The sequence below is a fragment of the Haliotis rubra genome, unplaced genomic scaffold (assembly GCF_003918875.1).
Source record: "Haliotis rubra isolate DU_JTF1 unplaced genomic scaffold, ASM391887v1 Scf360, whole genome shotgun sequence".
NCBI lineage: Eukaryota > Metazoa > Mollusca > Gastropoda > Lepetellida > Haliotidae > Haliotis > Haliotis rubra.
The window spans coordinates 778,171-799,096 of record NW_025767036.1 but is presented as its reverse complement, the minus strand read 5'-3'; the positions used below and the strand labels follow the sequence as shown (position 1 = coordinate 799,096).

Sequence of the window (20,926 nt, the reverse complement as noted above, 5' to 3'; positions counted from 1 at the left end):
TTGATGAGCTAGGTTCTGTAAAATCAACCCCCAAAATGCCTAATAGAAGGCACAGAAGAAGCGGCCCAAGCCATTGGCCTTTTGGACGCCTGTCTTACATTTAGGGAAGTCAGGGAAGGCTTAATGTCAGACTACGTGAACAGCATAGGAATCAGTTAAGAAGAGAGATAGGAGCGGACGTTGCAGGAGAACTACTCCACTCAAGGACCGACAAATGGTAGACATTGCCAAAAGAACAGACATAACTGTTAAACGATAAATTCTGAATTCAGAAATGTGACTGGCATTCGGATCCGTGATAAGACCGTTAGGAATAGACTTCACTCTCACAATCTGCGTGCCCGTAGACCAGTTGTACATCACAGAAGAAATCGACTTGAATTTGTACAATAACAAGTGAATGTAGATGAACATTTTGTTCGCAGGCGAATCCAGATTTTCATGATGGAAGGAGACGGGTGTGGAGATCGAAAAATGAAAGATTTGCTGACTGCAATGTGGTTGAACTTGACAGGGTTTGGAGCAGTATTAATCATTATTTCTAATGTCAATAAGGTTCATCAGCATATTAGTAAATATTCAAAATGGAGTTTTAACACATCTTTTTGGAGGGTGGAAGAAAGCCATGGTAACTTTATTTGCCGAATCTGTCTTACAACGGATTTGTTCTTTGGCCTATGGTAGTCAGGTGTCACTATTTAAACTGACAATTCTGATTCGTATACTCAAAATGGGTACCATGTGTAAAGCAAATGTTCCCTGTCTTGTGCCATTGTATGAGTGACTTTTTGTACAATAAGTGACCAACAGCATGAACATCGATCTTCGCAATGGGGAACCGATGTCATGTGTCAACCAAGCCAGCGAGCCTGACCACCCGATCCCGTTAGTCGCCTTTTACGACAAGCATTGGTTACTGAAGGCCAATTCTAACCCGGACCTTCACGGGTATTTTGTACAATAATGTCAGATAGACTAGTCAAATTTCTAAGAAATGTGGATTTTAAGAATGCATGAGGCATTTTTGAGTAAAAGCAAGCAAACAACATTTTCTGGGGTAGTTTTTCGTGCTGAATACGAATCTGTTGCTTGCTAAGCTCAAATATGCCTAATTAGGTCACAAATTGGGTTCAAAGGTCAATGAGTGCAAACAATTTTTAAAATATGTGTTTTATTTATCATTCTCCATCCATACAATGACTCAGTTTACAATATATTGATTAATAAAGGTACCACAGGATTTCAAAATGTTGGATTTCATGGAAATGCTGAAGGAAAAATTTCGTATTTTTGCAAATATCTCCCTTATGGAGCGACTTTTAGTATTTGTGTGAAGGGCTACTTTTTACAAGCATTTTTGCTTAAAATGCAAAGCAAGGCTGAATCTCTTCCTTTTGTTGACAGTATTATTCCAGGCAAACTGTTTAGATCACAAAAATCGCATATTAAGCGCATAATTACTTCAAAGGTTAATGAGTGTGACAGGAAGCGATAGGCATTTTTACATGTATGCCACACGAATGCTTTTATACTTATGCTTTTAAAAAAAAATTGAATTTTGCACTCATTGACCTTTGAACCCAATTTGTGACCTAATTAGGCATTGTTGAGCTTAGGAAACAACAGATTCGTATTCAGCACGAAAAACTACCCCAGAACATGTTGTTTGCTTGCTTTTACTAAAAAATGCCTCATGTATTCATATTTCTGAGAAATTTGACTAGTCTAAGATGGCCTCACAAAATTACACACCAATACAAGGCTGCGTGACGTAAATCCTTGTGTGGTTCAGTATATCTGGTGACAAGGTGAGCTTTTGAACTATTTGTTTGTTTGTTTCTTGTTTCTTACGCCGCACTTACCAACATCTCAGCTGTTACCGTGGGTATAGTCCGTTTGACCCATGAATTGCAATTCTAACTCGAAAATTACTAAACATATAGTACTCAATGAAACACTGATCATAATCAAAACATCAGACCAGCTCTGTGATATTTTTGCAGAATTTATGTCATAAAATTAAAAAAGTTGTTTAACAAACTATCATTAAAATCTTGACACAGTTCCTCCCTTTGCAGTCCTCCCTCGTAACAAATAGTTAACTGTGTTAAAATTTTAATGATAATTTGCTAAACAACTTTGTTATATTTAGGTAATAAATTCAGCAAGAAAATCAGAGAGTTGGTCTGATGTTATGATTATGATCAGTGTTTCATTGCGTATTCTATGTTTAGTAGTTTCGAGTTCGATTGCAATTCATCGGTCCGATTTTGATCCAAACGGACTATAATCGGGACTGGTTCAGACAATCCAGTGATTGACATCATGATCATCGATCTAAGCAACTGGGATACGATGACATGCATCAACCAAGTCAGCGAGCTTGACCACCCGATCTCCTTCTTACAACCAGCATGGGTTGCTGACGACCCGTCCTCACGGGGCCAACTATTTGAAGTCGGTGTTGCAGTTTATCACTTGTAAATCAAACAACATAAAATAGGTGGCTTGTGACATTTTATTGACTCGTAAACAACTGGCATCTATTTTCAAATAATAATTCAAATGACATCTAATAATAATACACTAGACAACGTAAGTGCAGTAATATAAACAGGCAGGCAAAAGAACATGTACATATGAAAAGAGATGTGGTCCGAGCAATTTGTCAGACAACTCAATCTTGAGATACTTATGAAAGTTATACTTGTCTTATTTCCAGTGAATGAGGGACTGAATATGTTGTAACGCCACACTTAGCATTATTCCAGCAACATCACAGCGGGGGACACCAAAAATGGATTTCACACAATATACCCATGTGGGGAATCGAACCCGGGTCTTTGGCGTGACGATCGAACGCTTTAACCACTAGGCTACCCCACGGCACTGTGATGCCTGTATGAAATGCATCACCATCGAATAACCATTAGGTTTCTACAAAACATATATGCGTCTCTAGTTTACTTCAGAAAAAAATACATATCACGATATATGAAACGGTTACAATAAACAGGGTATGTACAGCCTCTTAAAATGTCAAACATCAATCAAAGCTGTTGAATCATAATATGCACAATAAATAAAACTGTACATGATATAGGCACAAAAAACACCACCTCCATATTGCCTGTCGTAAGTGGCGACTAAAATAAATAGAATGGTAGACTTCTTGACTTGGTTGGATCACGCATGGTATAGTCGCCTGAGGCGTTATGCAGAGTTGTGTCCCATCGGCCCTCCCGGAACATCTTTGTGGGTTTAAATCTCAGACTGGTAAACGTCAATCTGATACCTGCGCCCCTTCCCGCATTATTGACACACCAGGATATAATGGGAATACTGTTCACGGCGGCGGTAAACCTCACTCACTCACTCCCTGACTTGGCTGAACGTCAGGGCGGGACCCATGATTTCAGTCCGTTGTTTTAATAATCATACTTGATTATTTACAGGCTCAGACCAATCTGCCTTGTGAACACCTGTTCATAAGTGAATCGTGTAGTCAATTCAAAGCCAACATTAACTTACACGTGATCCAATACTTGCATACATGCATAATTATTCATGTACTGTGTAATTCCATTAACTGAACCTGCAAAAATCACATGTGTTTATACATGAACATCACATCAATATCTTCCATTTTAACTACAAATTAATGTATTTCATAATGTACAGAGGGTACATCTTTATACAAACATTTAATCATTCGGAATAGATTTACGAACATATCGTATGTGCACAGCACCACATAATGCATAAATACAATATTGTATAAATAGAACATAGCTGTTCCCTGTGCACGTGTGTTTGTTAACTCCCGATGCATTTGAGGACATACGAGAATATCCACTTCTGTGTCTGCCATATCAATCCACAACATATAAACACTGCAAACAGTTCCTATCGGGTCCATTATTCCTTGAGGGAAGCAATGAGACGCCTCCAGAACACGTCCCTCTCCCCTTCCAGTGGGTACTCAATGTAGGAATCCGACTGTATATGATACAATATTTCCACTGGGATTTGGTTGGTTGGAATGTGTTCCATCATAATAATCAGCAGCACGTCCCTGCCAGTAGACACACTCTCCATGTGAGCCATCTGAAGCTCGTGGACACACCAGGAGCTCTTTAAGAAATGACTGGACAGGATAACCAGTGTTCTTTTACTAGTTTTGACAGCTTTGATGACGTTATGAGCTATAGGACGACCAGGGGTGAAGTCCCGCTGATGGAAGTTCAGTCTCATGTGTGACTCGTTCTCTAGCATCACAAGAAGCTCATTAACAACAAAGTCGCGATCTTCTTCTGCGAAGGAAACAAAGGCATCGAAAACGAATTCATGGTTTGATGGCTCATCTGAACTGTATCTATGTCTTGCTGCATAGTAAATATATCTCAACTTCCAACGAAATCTATACAGCAGTGAGCACGTTAAGAAAGAGAGACAAACAAATAAAACTAGTGAACTACCAATAAAGAACCCGGAATAGGAATAGCAAGACATCTCCAATTCTCTTACAACTTCCTCAAGATTATGCAGGTTTACTCTGTGACCATATTCATAATGACATTCATACTTTTCAAGATGTCCAAATGAAATTCTACCGTTCATACTGGATGTTTTCATCCAGGATAGAAAAGGAAGGTTAGAACATGTACAGAGAATAGGGTTTTGGGATAGATCCACCTTAATTACGTGATCATTCGAGATTTCGTCCAGGTTCGCCCTAAACCTGCGGTTGAGCTTTTGTACTTGATTCTTTGAACATTCTAGGACTGTGAGGTTTTTCATATGAGCGATGTTAAACTGCAGTTCTTGAATGCTATTCCTTGACAGTTTTAGCTCAGTCAATGATGACAGATCGCTAAAGACTTTAGGTGACAATTTCGTGATGAAGTTATGTGAAAGGTTCAAAGTCTGAAGTGTACTCAAGCCGTGGAAAATGTCACTCTTTGTTAACACACCTCCTAATTGGTTATGTGAAATATCAAGGGTTATTAGCTTCTTAAACGATGGGAAGAAACCCACACCGACATTATGTGCAATGTTTCCTGAAATATTTAATTTTTCAACCTTTTCAAGTCCCGAAATGTTGCCGTTCCATTCCGTTAAAAGATTCCTTGAAACATCAATTTCTGTGATGCTGTTATTGCTCACCCTAACGTTCTGTATATGGTAATACATTTGGGAAGAAGTAAAGGACACCGTTTTGAGGTTCGGTGGTAAACTGATTTTAACGGGATAATGATTGGGCATTGCAAGAGGAGAAGAAGAGTGTTTGTCAGGCGTATATGCAAAGTGTAAATTTTCACAATCACTGCAGTCGTTATAGGTTGATGTTTGTAACAGCTCTGGAATGTGTGGAAATGGCATTTCCGAACTAAATGGGCCACCTAAGTAGACTTCTTCTAATCCTTTTAAAAATGCAATGGAACCAATGTAAATTCCATACTTAAACCTATTTCCAGTCATATATACCCTTTTAAGACTGTCTGGTAGGAGTTCCAGGGCGGTACCATTGAAAATACTAACGCGGTTGTTTTTCGCGTGCAGTTCAACAAGTTTAGTGTTTTGAAGATTTCTGCAAAATTGATCTTTAATTACAACACAAAGTGCATGTGGTGGGACAACCTCGTTAATAATTAATTTCTCAAGTGATTCAGATATCCCTTGTGTTGCATTCGTGACACCGTCAAACCGCAGGTAATGGTTTTTTGAAATATCTAATGTTTTAAGAAGCTTTTGGTGAACAAATGTCCCCGGTTCAACGACACGTAGGTTGCAATTGACTATGTCAATGTAATCAAGGATTGGTAAGTATTTGAATGTAGTCTTATTTACAGAACAAATGTTACAGGAAGTACGGTTACCCTTTATTGATAGTCTTTTAAGACGTTTTAGTTTGGAGAACCCACTGGCAAATGCCTGACATTCCAGACCGTCAATACTTAACCATTCGAGAGATTGCAGCTTCTCTAACGCATTAATTGGGTACTTTAGTACACGGTTGGGAGAATCATCATTGTTAACATTGATTTTAAGAATGGTCAGATTAATAAGATTTTGAAACACAGACGATGGAAAACTTTCATTTGTATATGCTAAACCATTTCTACGTAAATCTAAAGTTTTAAGATACGTCAGGTTTTCGAACGTGTTCTTATTCAGTTTCAATTGGTTTCCAGCAAACAGCAACACGCTCGTCCCATGTGGGACCGAGGAAGGAATTTCCGTCAAGTTGCGGTTTGTACAATCTGCTGTGACATTTCCTTTCCCACCAGAACACTTGCAAGGTCGGCAGTCAAGAAACTCCAAACTCGTGGAAGCTAATCTTGAAATCAGTATCACCAATATGTTTGTCCACAGTTCCATGGTTGAACAAGCTTGTATTTCAAGATGAAATCTTTCAGAGGAATCTGGACAGGTTGACCATATATGACATGGAACTGGCAACTGAAAAGAACGGAAAAGAGGCGATTGTTAGGTTGGGTTTGGTTGGGTTTGGTTTGGTTGGGTTGGATTGAGTTGGGTTTTTGCTCGCCGCACTCCCAATATTCCGGTTATATGACGGCGGTCTGTAAATAATCGAGTCTGGACCAGACAAGGAGGTGATCAACAGCATGAGCATCGATCAGTTGGTATACGATGACATGTGTCAACCAAGTCAGTGAGATTGTTAGGGCAAATGACTGCATTTTAAGTAATATATAATCATACTAGGTTAAATATAATTAACATTAATATGTGAAAGGCATGTCTATGGATGTTCGCAAAATGTAAATATATACTAGAAAAAATAAGTTAGGGGTATTGGTATTTTTATGATTGATATTTTATCAGTTTGACAATGAATAAATAGATCCTTATTCATAATTTCAAACTGTAGATATATCCCTAACTATTTTTGTCCAATATATAATAGCACATACAGTGTAAGGGAATATGCATAGAGTTCAAACATTCTTTCAATCTGAAAAGCGCTGCAGCACAACATTTCTGTTACAAGACTCGGTTGAGATGAAAACAGATTTTAACGTCGCGTTTACCATAGCTACGTGTCGTAGGTTAACATTAGTATCCAACTCAGATACAGCGAGCCCTCCCGACAGTCCCTGTTGTATCCTCTTAATGCTTTGCGTCAGGGTAACAACATGTACCACCTTCTAATTTCTGTATACTGCGGTTATGGGATCGAAACACCTACTTCCCGCTCTCCGGGAAAACACTCTATCCTTTAGACCACAAGGGCAATACAGATAGAATCACACATGAAAAACATCAGTATATATAAAAAGAATTATATTCGCAATAAAAAACATTATCCTTGTCAAAACACACATAAGACATTGTAAAGCTATTCTGAATAAGCAATAGGTTAATAACCCGGGTTTCCAGCCTGTCCCATATGTTCTAAAATGTACGAGTGTATCCATGACAATATCAATGTTGCTAACAGTTCACACTTAATGTCCTTTTGGATCTTTTAGCATCGTTCGATGCGATCACAGAGCGGTCGTTCTTTGGTTGGAGACAAGACCCGGACTGTACCTAAGCATTAGAACACATTCAGTCCTCACCAGTTCGGTTTATCAAGGTTTAGCCGCGGGTTTCTGCATTTCAGTTTCTATTTTTTTTTCCAGAGGTGACATTGGTTGTTTAATAACACACATCCATCCTATTAACACAGATATGTGATATCCCTGCATGGTGATATCCCTGCATCCCTGATTGCACAGATATGTCATGGTGATATCCCTGCATTCCCGATTGCACAAATATATCATGGTAATATCCCCGCATTCCTGATTGCACAGATATGTCATAAATGAAACATACAACTTTATGGATGACAACTTCTTATTTATTGCATAGAGCGACGTTTCGGTGTAGATTCCTACATCTTTATCAAGCTAAAAGTAAATACAACCAGATGTAGAGGGTATAATACACAGTATGCTTGACAACAGCAGATTAACATACTGTGTATCATTTTTGAGTCACCAACTTCTAGAATGCCCATCAAACAATCAGATATGTCATGGTAATACCCATGGATTCCTAATTACACAGATGTTATGGTGCTATCCCTGCATTCCAAATAACACAGATATGTCATGTTACTATCCCTGCATTCCTGATTGCACAGATATTCCATGTTACTATCCCTGCATTCCTGATAACACATATATTCCATGTTACTACCATGCATTCCTGATAACACAGATATTCCATGTTACTATCCCTGCATTCCTGATAACACAGATATGTCATGGTAATATGCCTGCATTCCTAAATACAGTTATGTCATGTTCATACATTGATGACATTAAATGTCCTATTCATCGTGATTATACAGATATGATGCATATATTAATCATATTCCCTTGAGCACCATACAATACAATCAACATTTTATATTGTTCTTGCATTACACGATGTCAGCTTATGTGGTCAGATTATAAGTCTGTCACACAGACCCTGAATCAAATATATCCAAGAAATCCCACGCAAGTCTAGAAAATGTGGCAAGTCTAGATTTCCACAGCTTTAGGAAGTCTCAGGCTCCTTTTTTGATATTTTGATTTTTTTTTAACTATGAGCCTTTTTTCTGTAAAATATGTTCCTTTCACAGACTAGTTGTTAGTCTATGGTCAGATATACAATATCCGGAAACAATATACAATACAAGCAACTAAAGAAAATTTTCATACTTTCAAACATTCAGATATTCTTTACCGTAAACCTCTATTCATCACGATTTCACTTTTATCGTTGATAATAAAACTGAGGGGCAAAAGAAACGCTGGCTTCTAATTTTCGCATCCAATAAAAACATATGACAAGGTATGGCAACAGATATCATTCTATTTCACAGACACAACAATTAACATCAGGTTGACCGACTTTAACAACCACACGATGACATTGTAAAGAACAGTGAGCATTCTTGTAACAGGTGTTGAATTGTCCGTAATTCGTTCACATTCCATTTCATGTTATCATTACACAAATCCGTTAAAGTCACATTCCGTCATTAATAGCGAGTGTGTCCACCTCTAACAAGTATGCAGTCCCCGACGCGACGTCGTACAGACGTTACTAGTCTCCTCACAATGGCTGGAGTGATGTGACGCCACTCTTCTTGCAGTGCCTGCGTCAACGTCTGTCTGTCATGTGGACGTTGCTGATGTTGCCGAATCCGTCTCCCAAGATGGTCCCAGAGGTGTTCTATGGGATTCATGTCAGGGGATCTGGCTGGCCACGGAAGAACTTGTATGTTGTTGACATTGAAATATTCTCGGGTAACACGTGCATTATGTGGAGTGGCGTTATCCTATTGGAACAGCGTTCTTGGGTTATTCTGCAGGAATGGAAGCACGACTAGTGTCAATACCTGGTTGATGTAGCGGTCAGCGTTGAGGGTACCATTTATAACCACCAAGTCGGTCTTAGTGTCACCACAAATGCCACCCCAGATCCTCACACCACCGTCGCCATGTGGATGCACTTCTTGGACGCAGCAACGTGACGTTCGTTCGCCTCTCCGCCGGTAAACTCACACTCGGCCGTCAGCACTGTACAGCTGGAACCTGCTTTCATCCGAAAACAGCACTCTGTCCCAATGACGTCTTTGCCAGCGTTGCACAATACGAGCCCACCTCAATCTGTTCAGCCGATGTTGCCGGGTCAAGGTCATTCCCCTAAAGGGCCGGTAAGCTCTCAAACCAAAATAGCGGAGACGTCGGGCTACAGTCCTCCTGCTGACGGGGTGTTGTAAAGAATCACGTGTTGATGACGTCACAGTGAGGAACCTGTTACGTAGGTGCAGCAGACGAAGATGGCTGTCTTCGTTGGCCGTGGTCACCCGTGGTCTTCCACTTCGTGGTCTGTCTGATGTCCGACCAGTATCTCTGAGACGTTTCACCAGCCTCTCAATTGTGGTTTTGTGGCAACACATGATTTGTGCAACTCTGGCCTGAGTTGCCCCCATCTGCAACATCCCTATCGCTCTCTCTCGCTGCTCAGACGTCAAACGTGGCATTCTTGTTGGTGAAATCTAAACGATTCAATGCCAAGGAAGGATTCTGGGCATGATTTATACCCGATCCTTGCACAGAATGTTTCTTATGCATTTTCTCGAAAAAACCGAACAACCCATATTTCACAGAAAAATCGTGATGCAGATTCACCACGAGGCCAAAGTAATGATTGTTGCGTTTGGAAGAATGTTATCAGAATGTCTCTAACCATGATTTTAGGTGTAGATTAAAACTGTGTCAACGTTTATAAAACCAGCGTTTCTTATGCCCCTGAGTTTATATGTGGCAGGAATTGCTGAATTGATTCAGGAAAGGAATGCCTGAGTGAATGCGAAAGTTAACAATACTTACAAGTACAACCTTTGGTTAGTCTGTGTGTTTCAAGTCGACAGTTTCTTTGTTGTCACAGTGCCACCGACTGTCGGGAGGAAATTCTTAGCTGGCTTTTACAAATCCTTTTATGTGATTACATTTCATGTTGAGGAAGGTGCAGACCAATCAAACGACAGATCACTGTCTTTTAATATGTTTCCTCAAACTATCGATTGACATACTTTTGTTTGGGTGGGCAACGTGGCTCTTTATGTGAATAAACAAAGCCATTAAGACACTTGTCGTGGAGATTGTATAACAAGCTGATAAGAAAACAGTTGGTCGATGTGTGTTCGTTTAAGCAGGGATACTCTACCTTATAGAGTCTCCCTGGTTTAAGGTTACAATCAGTAATATTCCAGCTATATGGCGGTGGTCTGTAAATAATCGAGTCTAGACCAGACAATCCAGTGATTGACATCGTCAGCACCAGTCTATGCAATTGTGTTACCTTGACAGGCATGAAAGAAATTCAGCGAGCCTGATGATGTTAGTCACCTCTTGGTATAGGTTGCTGAACACGGAGGTTCACAAGTAGCATTGGTCGATGGATTGAAGCTCTCGCATAGATTATCGCCTTCCTTGATATACTTGTCATACTGGCATGGAATCGTATCCCAAGTGTGTTGACAGATTACCATGTTGCCAATCACTGGATTATCTAAAGCAGAACGCGTACCATAACCGTGCTATTAAGATTTTTTTAAATACAGACAGAGCAGGTATATTTAGGAATGAAAAATACTGTGTTTGAAAATCAGAGGCATATTGGGGTATTCGCGCTAAGGCGACATTTTCGTTTCGGGTATTCGAGTTAAGGCGACTGGCGGTAGTCTTTGATGTTTGGTGTTGTTTTAGTAATATTTGTGTAAGGGATTAACGAAAGGATTATCGACTTACCTAATCGAAATGGAAGTGGTAAACACATATTAAATCATCAATGTGTTTTGTTTTAGTGAACTTTTTTCAAGTATGTGTCATCGTGAGCTTATATCAATTAACTATGATAGCAAGGCAATTTATGTTTCTTATAAATGGCCTGTTTCGAAGTTCACCACCCCTATCATGGCGAATGCACAAGTACAAATATCTTTCCACTTGTAGAGATGGCAGATATCTCTGTGTTGGAAATTATATGTATTGTATAAGTAAGCGAAAAGCAAAATTTCATGTTGATTATTGGAGGTGCACCACGGAGGACTGTAAGGGAACGGTGAAGGATGAAGAAACACAAGACAACAGAAATGCATTTGGTGCAATACACCGCTTCACAAAGCCCCCCCTCCTAAAAAGAAGAAGTATCAAGACCTTCAAAGAAACTGGATGACTTGAAGACCAGATTTGACACCGGGCACGTCTCTGTCATCGAGTATGCTGAAAGGGCTTCGTACGCTTTGAAACTTGCGTACAAATACATAAATCACTAACTGGCATCGTTATAAATGAAACCCCGTCATTAAAACTACTCATTTCGACCTTTAATTGACTTAAATCGACCTTTTTGACAACAGTGCACAATTCTCACCCGCGAACGAAATTTCAACCAATCAGAGCGGCGCGCCTCTGTGACGTCATTTTAGGAATAGCTTTGAGGGCCGATGTAGAATTCATCTACATTTTAGGGGTTAAATTATCTTGTTTACAGGCTTGTATAAACCTGAAATCGTGACAATTGTTGTGGAAAATGAAAGCTATATGTTCTCACAATCTACTGTCATTTAATTTTGTCTCCTGCTTTGCCTAGTTTCCGAGTTACAACTTGTTTTCATAGACGATTCTGTCAAAATCGATTGGTGTCATTAGGCCCTATTTGCATAATGACTGATCCAAATTGATCCCATTTCTGTGTTTTTTTACCTCGATATTTAATCATGTCATGTAAAAATCTGTTTGTATTCTCAAAACAGTGTCGGCCCATAAGTTTTCACATGCAATACAGCAATTAATACTCCCTTGTTGTAACCCGTGTTAGGTGGTATAAACCTACACATGTTATTTGTCATCATTCACTTGATGGTCAGTTAATGAATTTATAACAAGTATAATTAGTGGTAACATACTTAGATTACCCGACAAAGGTTCACATTTGGCATTTCTTGTGACTGGAGTAAATATTCAACATTATAAACATCGATCAAAGGATTAACCGATAACACGCTGATTGATTAATTACTTTTATCTTACACAGCGGAATTGTCAAAAGGTAGTGTTTATGTATGTAGATTTACTAATCTATACTGAATACACTCTGTCGTGTCGGTGTCTGCGTAAAAACAACGTCCTTCTTTCAAAGGATTAACCGGCAACACACTGATTGATTGCCCATTATTGGCTAACTAAATTACTGTTGTTAAAGAAAGGCGGACATTATGCAATTAGTTGCCAGGTGTGCTATCTTGGGTGACCAATGAGACTATACACCAATACCTGAAAAGATTTATCACTTTTTCGTATATTAAACTGTTAAAAGACACATCATTTGGAACAGTTTTGTGGATATTGATGGATACATTCCTCGAACAAGGTAATGGCCTGATATTGTTCCTATAACTTTAATCTGTTTTAATTTTAATATTTGCATTTTGTTTTTATTCATTTGTCGTAGCATTCAACAGAATCATTGTTTTCGCCGTGAAAGGTAATGAGACAGACAACATGCAACTAGGGTGTGTGTGCGAATTATGATTCACATTGGCAAACTATAAAATGTCTAGATATTACAGTTCTGTTATAAATTCACTATAAGTATCAGCAGATCTTCTGTTTTTATTTAGTTTCAAAATGCATACATGTATGATAATAAACTAATTAGGATTATATTTACAAATATAAAGACGCACATTGACTAGTATCTACATACTGGTTAGTGGACATTAACCATGGGAATGTAGCAAGAAATTTATCGCGCAGTATTGTGACTTCGACCTCCACCTCGCTTCCGTGGAAGAAATCGTTATGTTATAAGTTGTGTCATGCAAAATCCGTTTGGTTATGATTCCAATACATATTTAACTACGAGTAGAAAGTAGTCTTGATTTTCTAACTTGATGAAAACAAACTATAATCTAATTAATTCTAACAGATTTTTTTATTTTTAAAAATGGCGGCGCCCTGTCGGGAACATCCGCCAGTCTGAGGATAAATGGTATTTAGGTTTGTTTTCACCGAGTTACAAAATCAAAACTACTTTTCACCGGTAGTAAAATATGTATTTTATTGATGGCCAATAGGATTTTGCATGACATAGCGTATAACATAACAATTTCGCTCGTGGCAGCGAGGCGGGTGTCAATATAATACTACTTACAATATTATCGTTACTTCGACCACAACCTGGGCGGTGGGGTAGCCTAGTGGTTAAAGCGTTGGCTCGTCACGCCGAAGGCCCGGGTTCGATTCCCCACATGGGCACAATGTGTTAAGCCCATTTCTGGTGTCCCCCGCCGTGATATTGCTGAAAAGACAGTTGCACCCATTGTAAACTGTCTTAGAGGTTTTAAATATCGTCTCTCACGTAGAACTTTACAAACAATGTACAAACAATATATCTTACCTATTTTCGACTATTGTTGTCACATCTGGGACAATTGTACCAAACAGCAAGCACTAACACTGTGGGGTCTTCCCACTTCCCCAACTCCTATTGTTTCAGAAGAAGAAATCACTGGGGTGTGATAATCCCCTATAATCCCTTATTTTGTTACCTGTGAAATTGTATCCGGGGCCGAATAGGATAAAATACTACTAATACTCAATGTTTGTTTATTTAGGAGATAAACCTAGTGTGTTTGAAAATCAGAGACATGTTTTACTGAATTGATGGCGCCGTAACGCGAATGAACCGGCATATTATAACGTGATTATATACCTCTGAATGACTTTAAATAACCAATCACAATCGGGTATTTGATAAAGTCGTGGTAGAATGATAAGTAACGGGTTAATCCAACAAACAAAGACCTGATGAAGCGTTATTCAAGTAGGAGTGTGTATATACTGGTGTTACATGTATATATGTAACAGGGAATGTGTGAAACCAGGGATGTCACGTACTCCAGGTTGTAATCATGAAATCACTGACTCTTTTAGGTATTACGTGAAATCACTGGTTCCACACATTCCCTGTAACATATATAACCAGCACCATTACAGTAGACTAAAACTTAGTCTCTGAATATATATAAAGTGGATAGAAAAAAATCATTTTTGAACTGGATCCCAAGTCAAATGGGAGATGTAGCACTAGGAAATCTAGACTTGCTTCATTTAGAGTTTTAGAAGCATAAACGAAAATGCTGCGATTCAGGGACTGTGCGACAGATTTAGATATTTTAGCTACAAATCGTGGATGCAATATTTATGCTTTAGAATGTAAATTTATGCACTAGTATGTTGGTTGGTTGGTTTGTTGTTTAAAGCCGCACTTAGCAATATTCCAGCTATATGGCGGCGGTCTGTAAATATTCGAGTCTGAAACAGGCAATCTAGTGATTCATCATGGGCGTCGACCTTTGCAATTGGGATACGATGACATGTATGAACCAAGTCAGAGAGCCTGACCACCCGATCCCGTTTGTAGCCTCTAACGACAAACATGGGTTAATGCAAGTGAATATGTTCAAAATTGCCTCTGTCCACCCAACAGTAAAATTGGGTACCTGGTATGATACGATGGTAGTCTGAATTTGAACCTTGAGCGCCTGACAGGCGACCGGTTGTATTCTCCACATGGAGTGTTCTGTACTCGTTGACCAGGGGTAATATCTCAGCGCTTTGAGCATGCAATGTGCATGGATAAACGCGCAATATAAATGGACTATTATTATTATTATTATTAGTAATGAAGATCAATTCTAACCAGGATATTCACGGGTCGCATTAGTATCCAAATGAGATGGTTATCTGAGATTTTGCTCTGTGGCACGTTCAGTGACATGCCATGACACTAATTCCTCCATATCATATCTGACATATGATGCCAATCAATGTCAGGGATGTAAAATAGATGGTGTGGTGTGATAACACATTATCCTTATTAAAGGAAACGTTATGTTTACTCATCTTGCTATATGGCGTGACACCATCCTCATATCACCTTTTAATCGATCGAAATTTTCTGCGAATCAAATATCCTTCCTCCCCTTCACGGGGTTCATCACGATCGAGAACCAGGAAGCGTACAGTGTGGGCAACTAAGAAAACGTTTTTAACGAATCAAAATCCTCCATGTGATAATGAGTTAGTGGGTTTAGTTTTAAGCCGCTTTTAGCAATATTCCTGCAATATCACGGCTTGGGACACCAGAAATGGGCTTCACGCATTGTACCCATGTGGGGAATCGAACCCGGGTCTTCAGCGTGACGAGCAAACGCTGTAACCACTAGGCTACACCACCCACAGCCGGGGTGTTTTCTTTATGCCCGCACTATTGTTTTGGGAATAAAATTACTGGACCACATATGTATAATGCACATTGAGCTTGGTGATCCTTTAGCGATTGTATGGTAATTGTGTGACTGTGTTCTATAAATGAACACCATAATACAGTTCATGATAATTTCTTTTGGAGATTTTATAATGATAATACACTCTCTGCTGCATACTATCTTTAATCTGTAAAACATAATTATTAATAATTAGTCGGGAATGAAGTTCGGACAACTCCGTGAGAATTTGGTGTTCACCGTAGGCTAGGCATTGAATTCAAAATCGGAATGCGTACTATTGTATATTGTATATACTGTGTATATTTACAACTGTCTTCGCTGTTCCGTCAGATGCGCGGAAGTTCCTGAAACTAGTTTTACACAGTTTCCCATGTTGTAAACTTGGACACTGGCGCGAGTTTCGGGACCGTAACTACAATATGGTTGGAGGGTGGGTGATTGTAACGGTGGGTCACCCATTTTGTTCTGGGAAAGTAGGTATTGTTATCAATTTTGTACACACGGTCTAGGGGGTCAGCTATTTTGTATATGGTAATATTAAAAAAATATGTTTAAAATTATGGGAAGGAGGGGTAATTGATTTTATACATGACTTACGGTTTGTGTCTGTGTGTGTGTGTGGGGGGAGGTGCTTTGTACATAAATCCTTGGGGCTATATACACATTATACATGCTACTCCATAAAAATCATCGCCCCAAACCCCCACCACCCAACAATCACCCCCATCCACCTAGCCATAAAACGGTCCCTTAAAAGAGAAATTCATTTTCAGAAAGTAGTCCTGAATCTTTACAAGCACACGGAACCATTCGTTATTGTGTTGTAATAGAGATTCACAAGAGAATCTGAGAACCATGCAGCGTTGAAGGTTACTATTAATCAATACTGTGTGACAAGAGTTTGCACATGTTTATGACGGGCGTCTCCGATGGGGCAGGATACGCTCCTCACCTTTTCACGAACACCTGGTATCATCCCCATTTCACAGTGATCGTAAACACATGCTCTGTCCTCGTATCGCATGGTGACAATCACTGGATTGTCTGTTCCATACTCGACTTGTGTACAAACACCATTGTTCAGTTACAATAGTGATGAAACAAATATATACTCATGTAGCAGCTTCAAGTGTGCATCTTGATAAAGGTGACAACACAGCTACGGGTGTGATTCGATTTATTCGACGACTGGGTTTAGTTCATTGTTTTACACCCTGAAATACACAATAACAATGATGAGGATAATAAACAGTATCCGAGCATAATTCATTTGGCTTGCAAACAAAAGTATGGACAACACCGTAACACGTACATCATATGCATCATTAAATAAAGACGGTAAATATAGAATCACTACATAGTGTTATATTAGTGTCCTTGCAACATAGTCAAGCATCTACACAATACTGACAAGTAAGATACAACAACCTGAATTACAGTTGTCCAGATATGTAGTAGTAAATATAGAATATATGAAATATACACACATCTTACTGTGTGTAAAACGTCATCAATAGATACTGGTATATATTAACGTGATGAAAATATACAACATACCAGAAGTATGGCCTCTAGGTGTATGTCACACTACAGTTTTCCACAACTACATGGTCACGGCTACAGTGGCACCGAAAATACCTGCAAATGTGGAAATAATTCAAAACTAACTTCTCTACACAACATCCTTACACACGTAAATATTATCATCAAATCAGAATTACTGTAAGCACATATTTACAGATCTGGCATAGCACACAGTAAAATACCAAACATCCTAATACTATTATACACATACATACACAACACATACATGATAAAAGCTTCATAAACTTATAAATCAAAATACTCATTCAAATACCTGCCTATCCAGGAGATTTTGCCATTGACTAAACCTCTCACAAATGTACAAATTACCTTATTTAGCATACATAACATAATGTTTATATAACCTTATTTATGAAAAGATATACACATATATGTTTATGTATTTATTTAAACAAACATACCTTGACAGTAGTGAAGTAACTAAAATTAGTACACTTGCTGCAGTCTGTTGGTGACTTTTCTGTCCAGTAACTAAGGTGCAGGTGAGGGTTAAAAGCATGCAAGCTAAGAACAATAGGGTCAGCCACTCAGCCAGAATATTTGCCCTGGTTTAAACAAAAGGAAGTGATAGGTAAGTGACTGACCCAAGCATATCCAAGTTAAACTATTTAAGGTGTAGTATCACCTCTTAATTAAAATCCTTCATACCCGTAATGATAACTGATATGTATATCTACTAACTAATAACTAAAACTAATAACTAATACTAATGCTAATACCAATACTATATTCACTATATACTAATAACTAGTACTAATACTAACGCAAATACTAATGTCACTATTAATACTAATACTAATTACAGTGGTGTACAGTGTATGGTTTATTTGACAGTAACACAAATATATGTGACTGTCACACTCATATAGTCACAATTGCACAATCGACTCTGCGTTTAGCAGAGATTTCTCATGGATTTGGAAAGGATTTTGTTGATTCTATTCAAGTCAGATACGTCTAATGTTACATACTTTTCCCGCCGAGACCAAAAATACCATAAGGTTTGTGAGTGCGTATCTCTATCTGTGTCCATGTGAGTATTTACATGTGGATGTATGTGCCTGTGTGTATGAGTGTGTGTCTTTCCAACGTGTGGTATGTGAGACAGTGAGAATATCTTCGAAGATGATCGCTAACGAATTGTATACATACATTAACCGTCATTTATAGAATTAAGAAATACACAAGAGCTTCGCGTAAATGGACCACACTCAAGAAACTACACTCGCACACTACTCCCATTTAAACACTTCGTCTATAACTGTGTATGCTTGAAAATAGAAGAAAAAGAACAACCCGAAAACAAAACAAAAACAAAGATTCGAAATTCGGGTCACCCTGGAAACATCTCTTCGATATGCTTGCAAACAGTCAACATTGCGACTTTAATAGTTTCACAGAAAACCTGTACCAATTCCAAACAGTTTGCATTCAGCACGGAGCAAAAACTCTGTAAAATACCTTAACACCCCGAACTTATTGTGGCCAGTAACACAAATGGGTACAATTTCAGGTCTCTAACTTAAACACTTTTTGAGAAAATTGTCCTCAAAGAACAACCCTGCCTGTACCATCTTTTCCTTTACGATGCCCGAGGGTAGCCTAATAGTCGGGCATTTTGTCCTTGTCGCGCCGCAAGTCCCGGTTCCACTCCACACATGGGTACAATATGTAAGGCCCATTTCTTGTGTTCCCCGCTCTGGTATTTCTGGAATATTCAGGTACCTTTATTCTTTGTTCACACTGATCGTTCTCTGCTTGAATGTTGAACTTTCGAAGCTAAAGTCCAACACCTTTCTGGATTACTTAAATCCACCTCGGCGAACAAATCAAAGATTGCATGTTCTAAACGTACCAAGGAGAGGGGAGAGAGCTTCTTTCTCTTCTTGTGTACAAAGCCATTTCCATGGAGATCTACTTTAGTACTGCAGCTAGTGCTCTGGCAACAGTCAACATATTATGAAATCTTACTCTGAACACAGACTTGTTATGCGTGTGTCCCAGTCTAAGTAAAGTTAGGGTCAATATTATTCGTTAATAATATTAGTCTAACAAACCCAAGTAGAAGGTCGCGTCAGCTAACCTTTTGAACTGACCAATGAGAACACAACTTATCAAATCGCTAAAGTTACCATTCGCACATACCGTTTGAACTTTTACCTCGAAAGCTCAAACGAATCCGAATGCTATTTCAGCACGAACGCTTCCGAGTGATACACATGGATGACGCATTATTCACAACAGCGACTCAACAGTTGCTGAAAATAGCTTTTTGTCTATATTCCTGGATGGCATCTTGCGGAAATATAAGCTAACCGTAACCAAGTCATCAGAAACCCCTAAGCGTATATACTGCAGGGCAAATATGTGTGTTTTATGATGATTTTCGTTTGTTGTGAGGGATCAGTGTCAGCGACCAGGGAAGAGAAAATCCTAAAATCGTTTTGTAATTCCCGCCGAGCCCTAAATAGTAGGTCATAGGTCACTCAGAGGTGAGCTGACGTGACCCGCTGCAAGGGTTTGTTGGACTCAGGATGGCAATGTAACGAATAATACTGAACCTAAGTTTACTTAGATTGGCATGTGTCCCAAAGTATTTTATGTTAGTTCTCGGTTAGGGCCGTTCAACGCGAAATCAGGACTCTGGTTTGTGGTTGAATAATATTCGAAAAGTTTCAGGCTAATAATCAAGTGACAGAGCGGACCTCGGGATCGACTGGCCAATAAACCTGGACTGTCAAACGCCTCTGTAATTACATACAAAAACAATCGGACGTTGACATGGTTGTTGGTGATACAACGGTTCTAACCGTACGACATCAGTCCGCTCCTGTCGATCATCTGGCCTGAACTTCTGGTTGACCATTTCAGGCAGGACTGTTCGTTGAGGTCGCTTTCGAAAAGATGTAAAGTACCATTTATAGATTAAACTGGGGTGTAAGGGTCCCAGGAGGGAATATTAGGGCGTTCACATCGAAGGTTTGCTGAGACAATATGACATGAAGGCGCCTTGGAAACATACGGTATTTTGGATAAGCATGAACGAATGTTATTCAAGTATTTTTCAATCTGAAACAAAGATACACATTCCTCTCAGATTATTATGCTCTGTCACTTATTCCCCTTTAACTGTCAATGTCTGTTTTGCAAACAGGTAATATATCTACAAATAATACGATTGAAAGATGACTTGATGACATATCATTTGCAGGAAATGGATGGGCTGCTGTTACTCACACTGACCATGACGATGTCGTCTGTGACGATGCATTACATTCACGAAGATGATGGATGCAAAAAGGTAAATGCCACAATGGGATGCCCTGCATTCGACTGCTCTCAAAGGCATAATACATCAATACCCCAGTCTCTTCCAAGTGACACCTGTGAACTTTATCTCCGACGAAACAAAATCTAAGTGTTCCCTGCAGGTTCAATCAAACGGTACAGAAT

At 39.1% G+C, this 20,926-nt stretch overlaps 1 protein-coding gene and 1 long non-coding RNA gene across 2 annotated transcripts; both read right to left on the bottom strand.

The window, feature by feature from the left end:
* Positions 1–2,500: 2,500 nt before the first annotated feature.
* On the bottom strand, positions 2,501–5,454 carry LOC124285464 (toll-like receptor 4). The gene has a single exon (XM_046721700.1). The coding sequence runs from the start codon at positions 5,380–5,382 to the stop codon at positions 3,919–3,921; it is 1,464 nt and encodes a 487-aa protein (XP_046577656.1). The 5' UTR covers positions 5,383–5,454; the 3' UTR covers positions 2,501–3,918.
* Positions 5,455–17,031: 11,577 nt separating this feature from the next.
* LOC124285466 lies at positions 17,032–17,931 on the bottom strand. Its single transcript, XR_006900822.1, has 2 exons — positions 17,875–17,931; positions 17,032–17,082 (listed from the first exon to the last, which is right to left on the bottom strand). It is a non-coding gene; the product is annotated as an uncharacterized LOC124285466 (long non-coding RNA).
* Between the last annotated feature and the right edge of the window lie 2,995 nt (positions 17,932–20,926).